The 13884-nt window shown below is 43.2% G+C and overlaps 1 protein-coding gene across 3 annotated transcripts in view; it reads right to left on the bottom strand.

Moving 5' to 3' along the window:
* The window catches only part of Lrrc49 (leucine rich repeat containing 49), a 111241-nt gene that overhangs the window by 11347 nt on the left and 86010 nt on the right, over positions 1-13884 (bottom strand). For 2 of the 3 annotated variants that reach the window (XM_028774527.1, XM_028774529.1), the window contains 3 exons: positions 6278-6515; positions 5011-5196; positions 545-654 (listed from right to left, as the gene is read on the bottom strand). In XM_028774527.1, coding sequence (XP_028630360.1) covers positions 545-654; positions 5011-5196; positions 6278-6515 — 534 coding nt within the window. The remainder of the gene's footprint in view (positions 1-544; positions 655-5010; positions 5197-6277; positions 6516-13884) is intronic. The other variant, XM_028774528.1, reaches the window with a different exon arrangement.

Here is a 13884-nt window from a genome sequence, read left to right on the forward strand (position 1 = left end):
GGGATCCACCCAGCTTCTGCACAGGTGCTGGGAGCCAATGTCAGGTCCTTATTCAGCAAACACTTCACCCCCAGGATGTTTATATCTCGGAACAGCTCTGTGGATTGTAGATGGTATTTATATTGATCAATCAAAAGCATTGGAGTAAGATATGAATTCAGAATCTATCCACTGTATTTATTTATTTATTTATTTATTCATTTATAGTTTTTAAAAATAAATCTCCCCATATTCTACCCCCCCCACTCATTCCCAAATAAATAAACAGGAAGCCGTGTCCAGTGTTCTCAAGTGAAACCAGTCTCTACTTCTACCCTCCTGCTGCACCTGACAGACCAATGTTAGTGGTCCATGTGCATCTTTAGCTGTTAGACTAGAACCACAGGAGAACACTGGCATTGTCTTAGTCACATTTATTCCTTCTAAGTTTGAACAGGGCCAGCCACAAGATTAGCCTGGGGTACGTTGTCTGTAGGTTACAGAACTGTCACAGTTAAGACGTATTTCTAGTGCAATGGTAATCTATTAAAAAAATCAGGGTTACCTGGCATCACCCAGAATTGAAATCATGCGGTACTGAGGCAGCTCGGAGGATGCTACATGTGCTAGGATTCCAAAGAGCCTCTCAGCCATTATCATGTCATTTTGTGTCACCTGGTAAGAAAGAGCAGAGGAGGGTCAAGATGGCGCTGCTTCTTAGCTGGATACAGAAAATATGGTTTCAAAGGAATGTCTAGATTACGAACTTTCTTTTAGCATAGGAAAGTACATTTCCCTGGGCTGTGGACGTCTTCATGGTGACTTGTTTTCCTTTGAGTCTAATTACAGAGGAGACGCTCAAATGTGATTCCTGGAAGCTGACCAGGGCTGAGGAGATAGCTCTGATTGTCAGGTGTCCTGAGGACTGTGCTAGAGGCATCTTAAATTCTTAAAGGATGGTTTTTCTTTTTGTTTGTATGTGTGTGCATGTGTCTGTGTGTGCGTGTGTATGTTATGCATGTACATGTGTGTGGTTTGCATGCATGTGCATATGTGTGTTTGCAGGTGTGTGGTATGCAAGCATGTATGTAAGAGTGTTTGCAGATGTGTATGCATGCATATGGTTTTGTGTGTGTTATGGCATACATGCATGCATGTGTGCTTGTAGGTTCGTGTGTATATATGTGTGAGTGTGTGGTTGTGTGTGTGTGTGGTTGTGTGTGTGCCTGTGGAGGCCCAAGGCTGATGTCAGTATTCTTTCTCAATTATCTTTCCACGTTACATTCTGAAGCATGGTCTGGGTCAAACCCAGGGCTCACTGGTACATACAGTTTCACTGGCCATCTTACTACAGGGATCCCACCTCTTCCTTCTAAGGTTGAGATTACAGGCGGGAATTTATGTGGATTCTGGGGATCCAAATTCCAATCTTCTTGCTTGCTTAGCCAGCATTTAAATAGCTGAGCCATAGCCCATTCCCTTAAAGGCTATTTTACAAAAAGAATACTAGAGCTTCTTAAATTAGTGTGACTCAGAAGGAAACGTCAATGGGGTAGATTTCATCTGAAGGTGCTGCACATCGCTTGCTCCTATTGGGATGCTTTTGCCCCTTTCTTGAGAGATGGAATGCTTGGTAGACTAGCAAAGACACTCCTGTGCTTTCTAAATCCATGGCAACCTTTTCCCTATAAAGAATAATGTGTCCCAAGTATATACTCTGAAGGCTCATCCCTGTGTTAGTCAGTAAACTACTGAAAGAGTCAGGTGTGGTGACACACATCTGTCATCCTAGCACTTAGGAGGCTGACGTAGGAGTACGTTAGCTCAAGGACAGCCTTGTCGTACCCAGTGTGACCCTGTCCCAACCAACCAACAAACCAACCAACCAACCAACCAACCAACCAGCCAACCAACCAACCAACCAAATAGCTAAAGGCCGGACTCATTTATATAGTCATAGGATTCATATCTGGGTATATTTAATATAAAATGGTGATAAAATAACATTAGAATTTGATAATAGGGGCTGGAGAGATGGCTCAGCGGTTAAGAGCACTGGCTGTTCTTCCAGAGGTCTTGAGTTCAATTCCCAGCAACCACATGGTGGCTCACAACCATCTGTAATGCAAACTGATGCCCTCTTCTGGTGTGTCTGAAGATAGCTACAGTGTACTCATATAAATCAATAAAAAAAAAAAGAATTTGATAATGTATCACTTCTAGTACTTTTTCTGTTTTTTGAGACAGGGTCTCATGTGTGGCCCCAGAAGGCCTGGGACTCACTATGTAAACCGGCCTGACCTTGCACTCATGATCAGCCATGTCTGCCCCTTGAGTGCTGGGATTAAAGGTGTGCACCACTACCTCTAACCCCTTCTAGTACTTTTTATAGTTATAAATGCTCAAAAAAACTTTTGAAAAAATTATGGTTTTATTTTTTAATTCTATTATCATGACATTAAAGAGATTGATTTTTAAGCAATCTAAAAGTAACGTGACCTGCGTTTTCAATACAGTTGGTTTATCTACGCAGTATAATGCAATTCCCCAACCAGGATCCACATCGTCCACTCAGGAATACGTGACAACATCTGGACTGGTTGAGGGTCCTACTGACTGACACCTAGTGCACAGAGCCAGGGATGTTGCAAAATGTTCTCTACGCACAAGAGAGCTGCTGCGGAGGTTACCTGTCCCGCTGTCAGCAGAGGAGAGCTGCTGCGGTGGTTACCTGTCCCGCTGTCAGCAGAGGAGAAGCTGAGACAGCCTCACCTTTGTGGAAAAGGTCTTGGGTTTCTAAAAACAGAGGAGCCTTCAGCTTCATCTATTCATTTATTTGGAGAGAGTGTACGTGTGTGGTGTAGGGGTGTGCACATGTATGTATGTGTGTGAATGTGTAGACATTCTCTACAGTGCATGCACCCATAGAGGTTAGAGGCTGACATCGTATCTCCTGAGCCACTCTCAAGATGCTGGCTATGAGGCAGGTTTTCATTCAGCCTGGATCTTAAAATAGGTACAGGTAGACAGGCTGGCCAGTGAGCCCTTGTGACCTGCCTTTCTCTGACCCACCCATCTGCAGGGTCCAGATGTGTGCTGCAGGTCTAGCTTTTACCTGGATAGACCTACTTACCTGGCTTTGGGGGATCTACCTAGGTTCTCAGACTTTCACAGTAGGCACATTTCAGATTGAGCCCTCTCTGCACTGCCTCATGGCTCTTGTCACCAAGAGACAGGGACTCACAGCCAACCTCATGTCTCAGCCTCTCCAGTGTTGGAAGAGCAGGTGTGTGTATTTGTGATAACACATTAAAGAAGTGGCTTCTGAGAAAACAACCCATAGTTCATATATAATTCAGTCACATCATATATACACCAGTCAGTGTAAACCAGTTCTTCGCTATCCTGGACCTACATGATGAGGGCTGCTGCTTCTCAAGGCCTTCCGTTAGCTGACAGCTAAGTTGTCTGGTCCAACACAGTCACCTAGTGGCCAGTGTGGGCCACTGCTCCATCTCCTTGATGCTCAACATTCAATTCTACCTCTGGCAGTGCTGCTCTACTACAGAAAGGGAAATAGAACTGTAGCATATATGGTATAAAGTGACAAGACTATGTGAGAAGGCATATCTTTCAGATATTTTAATAAAATGTCAAATACTCTAGTGCTGGCATTTTCTAAAAGTTAAACTAGAACGTTGCAGTGCTTCTGTTTATTCCCTGTGCCATTACAATATGCTTTCTTCTTCAGCAGTTCTGTAGTAATGCAATTCCACACCTGGGCAATCTACTATTTACAGCCAACCAGCACATCAAGTTAGGCCATTAATGAGGAAGAATCCTTTACTTACAGCCCCCAAACCTCTGTGTTTCTAGTCCTGATTAATTGTGAAAACCGTTCTGCTAATTACCAGGCCTACCAGAGCTACAAGCGTTGTCTGATATAGAACTGAAGGGCACAGGAGACTGAAGGCAGACTCCTGAGAACTAGCTGGGGAGTTGTGGAGGCAACTTTTGCTCATCTCGAGGTTTCAGACTTTGCTGGCACTTTAATACAAGGCTGACACTACTGTTCTGGGCCTGCTTTGGTTGAAGCATACCATGGTTGATTTCACACTGAACCACAGATCTCCATGCTTCCAAGAGCATGCTGGATTTTTGTAAGTCGAGGCTGGAGGTGCCTGTGGTGTCCTAGTTGTACAACAAACTATACCAGCAAAGTTAACTACCAGTCATCTTATAACAGGGAAGTCTTCTGAACCTCAAGAGGCACCATAGTGAGACTAACAACAGTTTAAAGATTACTTAGCTTCAACAGGGATGGAAGAATAGTTTCCTCTTTTCCCCAAGTCATTATTTAAAGAGCACACAGTCTTTGAGTAGTTGGAGGATTAGGCTTGCGACAAACTCAGAAAAGTCTGTCCAAACATAGTTTCCCGGCTATACAGCTGGGCCCTGAGTGGCTCCACAACATGTCACAGCAGCCATGATCAACGGCTAATGGAGTGGTCCAGCTGTGTGCTTAGACTTTCTCTCTCCGCTTTGTTGTCCCATCTTTGATGGGACACTTATCTCCATCCTCTCTAGTACAGTCTCCACAGTCTGAAGAGTATTTTGAAACATAAAAAGGCTGCCTTAAATGCAGAAGTTACACTTATTTGTTTTTCTCTTTTAAGTGTCATTTTCTTTCAAAGTTTCTCTTCTCTGAATGCTTACAAACAACAGGAATAGTAGCTACCAGTCACCAGGAGAGAAGCTGTTCACTGCTATAGATCCTGTGCATGTGAGTGTGTGCGTGTGTGCATATCTATGTGCATGTTCATGTTGGGGGGTATGTGTATTGTGTGTGCACGAGTGTGCATGTGTTGTCTGTGTATTTTTTTTCCTTTTTAATATCGTGAATGCTGATACTTTATTTTTCAGAAATGCCATTTCTGAACAGCTCTGTCACCGCTATATTGTCACCCCGTGTGCTGTCAGGGGCTCCGTCGGCTGGGAGCTCATTCTGCAGTCTGCTTTGCTTTTTCTTACCTCTGTTCCGTTTATTTTCTGCATGCTGAAGTGGCTGAGCCTAAACAGTACGTAGTATTTCCAGAGTGTAAAGTTGACCACTGGGTTTCCCTGAGGATCGATTGTCAACTGGTCGACCCGACGAAGCTGTGCGAGGGCGTTGAACTGCTGCAGCATGACAAGGTTGGTCTCCCTGAATTTAAGGTGCTGCAATAATAAACCACACACAAGGTCTCTGCTCTGAGTGTAACCACCTTAAATACTAACATTAACACTCTGCAGGTCATTTCCTGTGGAATCCTGTTAGCTTTAGGCTTAGGAAATATGTTTTCAGTCACATTAAATCAACAGCCTGCTCTAAGCTCCTTTAACTTCAACGTACCCAACCCATCAGACATGGACGGCATCTACCCAAGACTTGAGCTTTAGGTCATTCCTTCAGAGAAGGACATGCTCTTCTGTCAGCAGCCAGGACTCCTTAACGTTATCTAATAACTCAGACTCTTTCCAGCTCTGCAGAGTCTACACATTTTACATTTACTTTAATGTATAAAGGAACATTCCAGAAACCTCTAAGTACAGGACTCACCCTGATGCTGAGAACCAGCACTGTCAACACTGCATCCTTCCAAAAACCATGCTGGTTTCTTAAGTTGGCCAAGGAGAATCAAAACACTACAACAGACACGCTAAAGCAAATGATCTATTTGCAAGTTTGGATATTCTTTCTAAACACCTGCTTCTACTTAACTTATCTTCTTTAGGGATAACAAAGAAGGAAATCCTCTACTGTAAAAGGGTAAACAGAGACACACACTGTAGGAAAAGCTCAAGAGGAAACTCACTGTAACTGCTTCCCAATGCCTATCGGTAACTAGTGCAATACCCACAGTCAGAGGCCGCCATGGAGTCAGCAGACTGAAGTAAACAGTCAGTGCTGTTGGAGGACTGCTGTCAGATCACACAATGAATATACACATGCCATCCACACCGGGTTCGATGCCAGAATACACACTATAGGGCTGTGTGGCCTTCTTCGTGAAACTGAGATAGGTAACGTGCATAGAATTCCATTGGTCTTTTCTACTGCAAGAAGGACTGTCTTTAGAGATATAATTCCTAATACTATACAAGCCCGCAAGGCCATTTATGGAACTAATTTAAATTCCAGTGCCAGAGAATCAACACAGAAGAAACTACAGAAGACGAAGCTGAGGCAGGCTTTGGCCTGAACACACAAGCTGTAATGAAGAACAATTCAAATATACTTCCAAAGGAAAGTGTTTACCAGAGAATTTGGAAACTTCATCTTCAGTTTGGGAAGTACTTGAACAATTTCATCAAACTCGATGAACGTGAATGAGACGGTGGTGACCATGCCAGCTGTTTGAACACTCCAGTTACGATCCAGGCATTCCAGCGCCCCTGAGCCGTACAGCGAAAGGGTTTCTCCATCTATCTCCACCAAGTGTGTTTCTGTGACAGACAAGCCTTGTAACGCACTGCTGAGACCTCCATCTAGAGACCTGCAAAAGTCTTTCTTTAAGTAACATCTCAGGCACACAAAGGAAGTAACAGGCTTGACCGGCGTGTTGGAAAGTGCGTTACAGTTTATACTCATTACCCTCCATCTCCAGTTAAACCCAGAGCATCCTACACTAATTAGATTTTTAAAACTCAGATTGGAAAGTGACAGGCTTGTTGTGGCGTTTTCCTCTTCCCTGATGCTGGGTTTCTTCCCGCTCTCCTCCCCCTCATCCCTCCTCCCTCTCGTCCTTCCCCCCCTCATCCCTCCCTGCTGCTTGCTGCTCCCCTTCCTCCCCACACAGCCTCCCTGTTGTCTTATTATCACATGTATCCTTAGATTAATTTACTGGATTATCTGAAATATTAACATTAACATCCAGTCGTGATTTTAGCTGAAAAATAGGAAAACTATTCATACAAACCTACCTCCAAGTCCAAATTACTCATGATATTAACAATAATTCCATGTACATTAAATCTGTTATTGAGATATTTTAATAACAACATAAATACAGTTTCCCAATTTATAAAGCTGTCTAGCTAGAAAAATACATTTTATAATATGTTTCCATAAGAGTTATAAAATATTATTTATAAAATACAATATAAAATGCTTACAAAATATATAACTTTAAACTGGTTTCTATCTTAGTTACAAAGTTAAGTGAGAAATGCTGACTCTATTTTTGAATAGTATGATTAAAACCTAAAAGTGTATTGTTTAGTTGTAAGCATAAAAATCAACCATGTCTTCCCCCTAAATTGAAGCAAGAGTGATAAAAAAAACAATTATGAGACACACCGTACCATACTGGATACTCTACTGATAGGCCATTCCTGTTATTTCCAAAGCAGCGGCCATGCTGCCCATAAGAGCCAACCTGAGTGGCAGAGAATCAGTAAAGCTCCTTGATCCAACTCAGAATCTTTGCTCTATCAACAGAGGGATAACATATTGTTGCTCCAGCTCAAAACCTGTACAATGCTTGACTTTCCCTGTGTGTTTCCACTGGGCGTTTGTTCTCTGCCCTCGACTGCTCTGTGCACAGCTAGCTGGGACTTGTGCACTAGCTGGGACCAGTGTTTCACATCGCAGACTAATTACAATTATATGCTGGCACGTTTGTTTCCTCCTCTACATAGTGAGTTCATGAAGCTAAAGGCCGTATGTCTTCACATCTGGACCCTGGGGTTCACTAACGGGCTTTCCACAACATAGTAGAAGGATCCTCAGTGGTTAAAATGCTGATGTTGGACAGTAAGTCTGACAAACTGTTACTCACTGGCTTATTAGATTTAGTTCAACGGTCTCAGTGAATTGTTACACATTTGTCTATTCATTAGAAGTTAGCTAATGACCTTTGTGTACTCAAAGTGGATGTACAATCAAGGAACTACACACAGTTATTTTATATGTCATCCTTGTAGTCATTTTCAAAGGATTAAGGTGGGAAATAATCAAATACCCATGCGTAGAGGTGCAGACCAGCCTTAGGTCTAAAAGGGAAAAGCTGATAACAGCACAGACTAAGGAAAGAGCTATCTCCATCTACTGTGGAGACAACATAGAGAGGTGAGGGAGGGGCAGCATGGTTCCGGCTGCGATGGGCAGAAGACAGCAGTCAGCATTTGCTGCACAAAGGAGGGAGAGTGTTGGTACACACTCACAGTGACAGCACTGACAGCAGCACACAACACTGCTCACTGCACACGGCTCCTTGTGTGTCGTGTCTGCCTGTACCACAGCAGAGTCAACATCTAGCAATGCTCAACTCATTAAACAGTTCTTGAATTAATAAACTGAGAAGACGTTCAAGGGCATCTATTAAATCCTTAAAGGATGTTCCAACCGTAGGTATAATAGCGGCAAACAGGCCACAGGACAGAGTGACACGAACACACAATAAGAGCTAACAAGGCTAGCCAGGTGGCTGAAGGAAGGTGAAGGGAAAAGTGGCATTTGCTATGGGTGTGCCTCATGGCCATAGCACCAGACAAAGGTTAATTTTAATGTCAATATAGCAGAGAATTAGCTAGATACCAAAATGATGAGTAAACCTCCTGGGAAGGGATCTTGTTCCATATCAGATATTTATTAGAGGCTGAGTTTTAAAAGAAACATAAACTCAAAAGTAAAAAGTCTAATATCATAAGGTGATAATTTCGTGCACACTTTTGGAAAGCATACCATTGGGAAAAGAGTGAGAAAGTAAATAAGCCTACAGGCTGGATGCTGTGGCATGGTCAGGAAGCAAAGCCAAAGGGAGCCCTCGCTGCTGTAGACCTCCCAGAGATGAGACACGTGGGTGCTGTGCTGTAGACAGCCTCTCTCTTGCCAAGAAGAAACAGAACAGCTGTTACCCAGGTCACACAAGGCCAAGGCAGCTCAGGATGAAGCTGATGGGGTTTGCCTCAAATTCAGGCCACTGCTTACTAATCTGCTTCTCTAACAAGGCATCCTTGACTTCCATAAAAATGATATAGAAAGCTTGTCAAACAACAAACTTTATATGTTTATATGTTGGAAAGTATCCTTCTAGTTTTCCTTATAGGAATGGTCAGTAGGTTCATATCTTTTTTAGTTAGAGATATGCACATATTAATTCATTTGTTCACAGTTCAAAGGCTGCTGTTTTTTAAGACCCAAGCCTGAAAGCTGTTATGTACAAAGCTCTGTGCTAAGTTTTCTGGCACAGGTGACTAAATTATCTGTATTGATAAAGATAGATAAAAGAGCTTGTGCATGTGCAATATACACATATTTGATATAGGTATATGTATATATCAAGATATGTATACATATATATGATATATGTGTGTCTTGATATACATATATATGTGATATATATATACATATATGTATATCAAGACATATATTGTGGTATATACACATATATATGTGATATATCAAGATTATTGCTTGTAAAGCCAAGTTGTGGAGCTATAGTTCTCTGAATATAGCTACTGTAATCCCATCAAGCAAGCAACCTGATACGTGCAGGGCATATAATTTCTAAACTAAAATTACCTTACTACGTCACTGAAGTAATCAATAGGATTTTGCAGAGAGCTTATTATGTATCCGAGGTCTTATGCTAGACACTGGCGATATAAAAAGAAAGCAAGATACGCTTGCCTTCAAAGATTTTCCAATCTGGATAGGGGAGGGAAAAGAAGACAGACATATGCAATAAATATAATGTACTTGTTGTCACAGAATGAGTATTCCAAGTTTAAGCTATGGAAACAGAAGAAGGACAAATTCTTTAGAGGGAGAAGCTGGGCCTCAAAAGGCAGCAGCCTTTGAACTAACCCTTGAGTAGTGGCCACAGTTTTTTTTACCAGGAGCAGACAAGGGGCAAGAGGAAGAAGGGAAGGACAGAAACTTGAACATGTGTAACTGGTGAAAGCTCAATTTCAGTGTGTCCAGACTCTGAGAACAGTAACACGGACAGATAGAATAGTGATGTGGGGGCAAAGCTGGAAAGTCAGAGTCATCCACAGGGATGAAGAGCAGGAAATGTTTTAAGCTTGGGATTTAGCTTGGAAGTAGAATATCATCATGGCTGAGGCCTTGGGTTCAACACCCAGCAAAACACACACAGAGAGAGAGAGAGAGAGAGAGAGGGGGGGAGGGAGGAAGAGAGGTACAGAGCATACACTGTCTGCCTTCAAGGACCCACGTCAGATCTATTAGCACGTGTACTTTGTGAAGGACTTGGGAGGAAGAGGAGAGATGTAGGGAGATTAATATGAAGACCAGAGCAAGGTCAACCAGCTCACAGGAGGGCATGGAAGAAAGACGAGATAACATACAGGAGAGGTGGCATTGTTAAGAAACAGACAGCCTTTGGCTAAGCCTCCAGACCTGCCTGCCACTCTCCCAAGAAGCTTGAGGGCCTCTGAGTTTCAGTTTGTCTATAAATGGTGATCCCAGAACACTGTTTTCAGAGGTTTGTGAAGATTAGAAATAATGAAGGCATGAAACCATGCCTGTATTTAGCTCAGTACACTTAGAGATCACTCTCAATGAATGACAACATATTACCAACTATTTAAGAGAAGATAAAAGGGGACTTACTGGTTGATTAGCCATGAAAAGTGAGGGAAGGAAGAATTAGGAATGAGTTCAGCTTCTAGTAGGTGACTGGATACTGGGTCTGCCCAGACTCCTATCCTCATTCGGCCTGAACCTACACTCTGACAAAGGCAGGGCTTCCTCTGTGGAAATCAAACTTGATTTTGCATAAAGCCAAGCACCTCACGACTTATGTTCCCCAACTCAAAAGTAAGAGATGGCAGACAGTAGACAGCCAACGGGAATTATCTCCAAGCTCTTTGGCGGTTAATTTCAAGCCCAAACATCATCAAACAGCTCGCTTGAAGACAACCAGGGAACCTCCTGTGTCTCTCCAATTACTGGAGCAACCTAAGGAAAGATGAGGGGTTGACTTGATGCAGTAAAGTGTCAAATTCTTAAGAGCCAGGCCATCTGCAGACCACACCCCAATGAACACACTGACCAAAAGGACACTATTCCAGAGGCCTGCATTTTTTTTTTTGTCTTTAGCCTTCTTATACCAGACAAGAACAGGAACACGTCAAGTCTTTCCAAAGATTCTTTTCCCACAGAGTAAGCGGTGCTGATCCCCACAGTAACTCATTTTATGGATTTTCTATTACAGCATTCATGAATGTGGAAATTCATTTTATGCCTTATATTTTCTTATAGTAGCTTTGGCTAAAACACCAGTGTTCATAGACAGGAAATGACCAAAAATAAACCAGCTTCACAGCATGCATCCAATGTAAGCAAAGGAAACAATACACCTAGTATTTTGCCATTTCTGATGGGCAAGAGACCTCTGTAGTGTGCCATTTAATATTGAGCTGTTCCAAGTTCAGAGGACAGTAAAATTATTAATGGGATATAGCAAACTGTTAAAGAAATTATTTTCTTCATATACCCATAATGTTCTCATGCACACTTGTTCCTAGGCATTTAGTTATATGCCCATAGGTCAAAGGTCACGGACACTGGAACACAAGAATGACCTACCTTCCTTTTAGCATTATGAAATCCTAAGGACGATCAATGACGGTTTAAGTGGGAAAGCACTTGTAGCACTTAAGCACACACTGAAACACTAAAGAAAAGACCGTGGCTCTCCATATTAGCTTTCCACCTTTAGGAAAAATGGCTTACCTCACTCCCCACAGGCAAGGGTTAGTTTATTTTAAAGATTTATAAAGAATATAGGAATACAATCTCTAACATTTAAATGATTTACCCTGTACTCTCAGGCAAAGTACCAGCCAGGAATGAGCACACGTGTCCAAATCTCTTCCCTCCAAGGTGCCACTTGGGAATGTAAAATGACTGCAAAGGGATAAAGCCACAGAAGCTGGAGACGGAAGGACGGCTGGCAGCAGGGAGCCCAGCAGTTTTAGGAGGCTGGAAAGTGAAGACTGTCCAGTGCTGAAGGAGGAGACGGGTGGCATCCTTGACTGTAGTGGGAATAAGGTAAAGATGGCAGCCCTTCTGCTGAGAGAGCCCTCCGAGGAATGAACAGAATGGATCGAGAGGTGAGTTGGTGCAGGGGAGTGACTCAAGAGCTGAGGGACTGAGTTCTGTGGAAGGGCTCTCACTAAGAGTGGTGACGCCTTGGCTTAATCCTGAGTGCAGAGGAAAGAAACTCTCACCTCCTCCCATGGTTAAAAACAAAAAACAAACAAACAAACAAAACATCCAGATAGATCCCAATGGGGAAAGGAAAGAGTATTCTGAATTTAACAATTGAGTAAGTGGTTGTTCCCATAGAAGGGAATAAAAAGCTAGCCCTCATCTCAAACATGAAAAGCATGTTTGTACCAAACTGATGTAACAAAGACTGATGAAGACCACACTTTAAACTTTTATGAATGGGAGTTAATTTTTTATAATATCTTTCTTATGCAACATCTAAACGGGTAAGCCACAAAGGAAAAGACACAGTTTGGTGATCTTGTCTGTAATAGGCATTTAAAGCCACCAACCCACACAAGCTTCCTGAGCTAGACAGTGGAGAAGAAGAAAACCCCAGCGCTACAGCGGAGGGATCCTTCCACCTCAGAGGCTGCAAGGACAGAAAGCAAGTGTGGGAAACAGAAGAGGATCTGAGGACAAACCAAAGTTCAGAAAAAAGCCGGTCTACAAGGACTCAAAGAGGACAAGCCTGGACTAGTCAGGGGGACAGCGGACTCAGGAAGTGCGGCTCTATTCCAGAGACAAGAGAAACTTTTGACTGTAGTACAGCTGCATTTCTTTCAGCTCTTAAAATAGGGTGAAATAGGAAATTCCAGATTAAAAACAATTCGTGAAAGAAGGAATGGCTCCGATATGAAGCGCCACAGTGTGGCAAGGTTTGAACAGATTCTGAGCTGTGATGAAAAGGGGGTATCTGAGTCGGATGCTGGGGCTCTTCCCTCTGAGGGATGCAGAAGGGCGTCACGGCGCATAGCTTAACTCTGAAGTCAAAAAACATATGTCCCACAGACATGTCAGCTTCACTGAACAGTTTTCAAGGCTTCAATGCTCTCTGCTGACAAGCTTTGTGCTTGCAGAACAGACGTAATGTTATGGACCTTTCGATGCAGCAGCAGAGATCACAGACTCTAACTAGAGCCCTAAAGAGGGCAGAACTTGTAGACAAGGAGCTAGATTATGGACTCTAGTCTTCTACAAAACAACACGCACCCTAGGAAGATCAGTCACATCCACACTCCCCAAGTTCTGACGTCTAAAAACAGCGTAACTGTAAGAGTACGCGATGAAGAACAAGGGATGGTCTGCCGAATTTCAGCAAGACGGGCTGGCATCCTCACTCCCTGCTCATGTTCTCCTAAGCTGCGGCTTGCTGCTGGCCCTAAAGATGACAGCAACATTCCTGGGGCAGGCTGCAAACAACCAGGGACACGGCACAGGCCACAGTCCTCAAAATTGTGGCAGTGCGCTCCCGTGTCTGAATCTGACCCTTCCATGGCCTGCCCTTGTTGGGCTTGTCTTGAAGCTTCCTTGGGGCTAAGGCAGCAACTGGGTAGCATTTGTCCAGAGCATTTCCAGTGCTGGACTGGGGCTGCCCTGTGTATGCCAGGCAGGTGCTTTCCCACTGACCCACAGCCCAGCCTCTTGTTACTTTCTTGGTCTCTAATTCTGAGATGAAGACTCATTAAGTTGCCCAGGGTAGCGGTGGCCTTGACATTACTCTGTAGCTCAGAATGGTCTTGAACCTGCCATCCTTTGCATCAGCAGCATTAAAGGTGCGTGCAGAAGCTGCTACTCAGGGAACAGGATAACAGATGCAACAGGCAACAAACTCACCCAAAAGC

The sequence above is a fragment of the Grammomys surdaster genome, unplaced genomic scaffold (assembly GCF_004785775.1).
Source record: "Grammomys surdaster isolate TR1022 unplaced genomic scaffold, NIH_TR_1.0 241, whole genome shotgun sequence".
NCBI lineage: Eukaryota > Metazoa > Chordata > Mammalia > Rodentia > Muridae > Grammomys > Grammomys surdaster.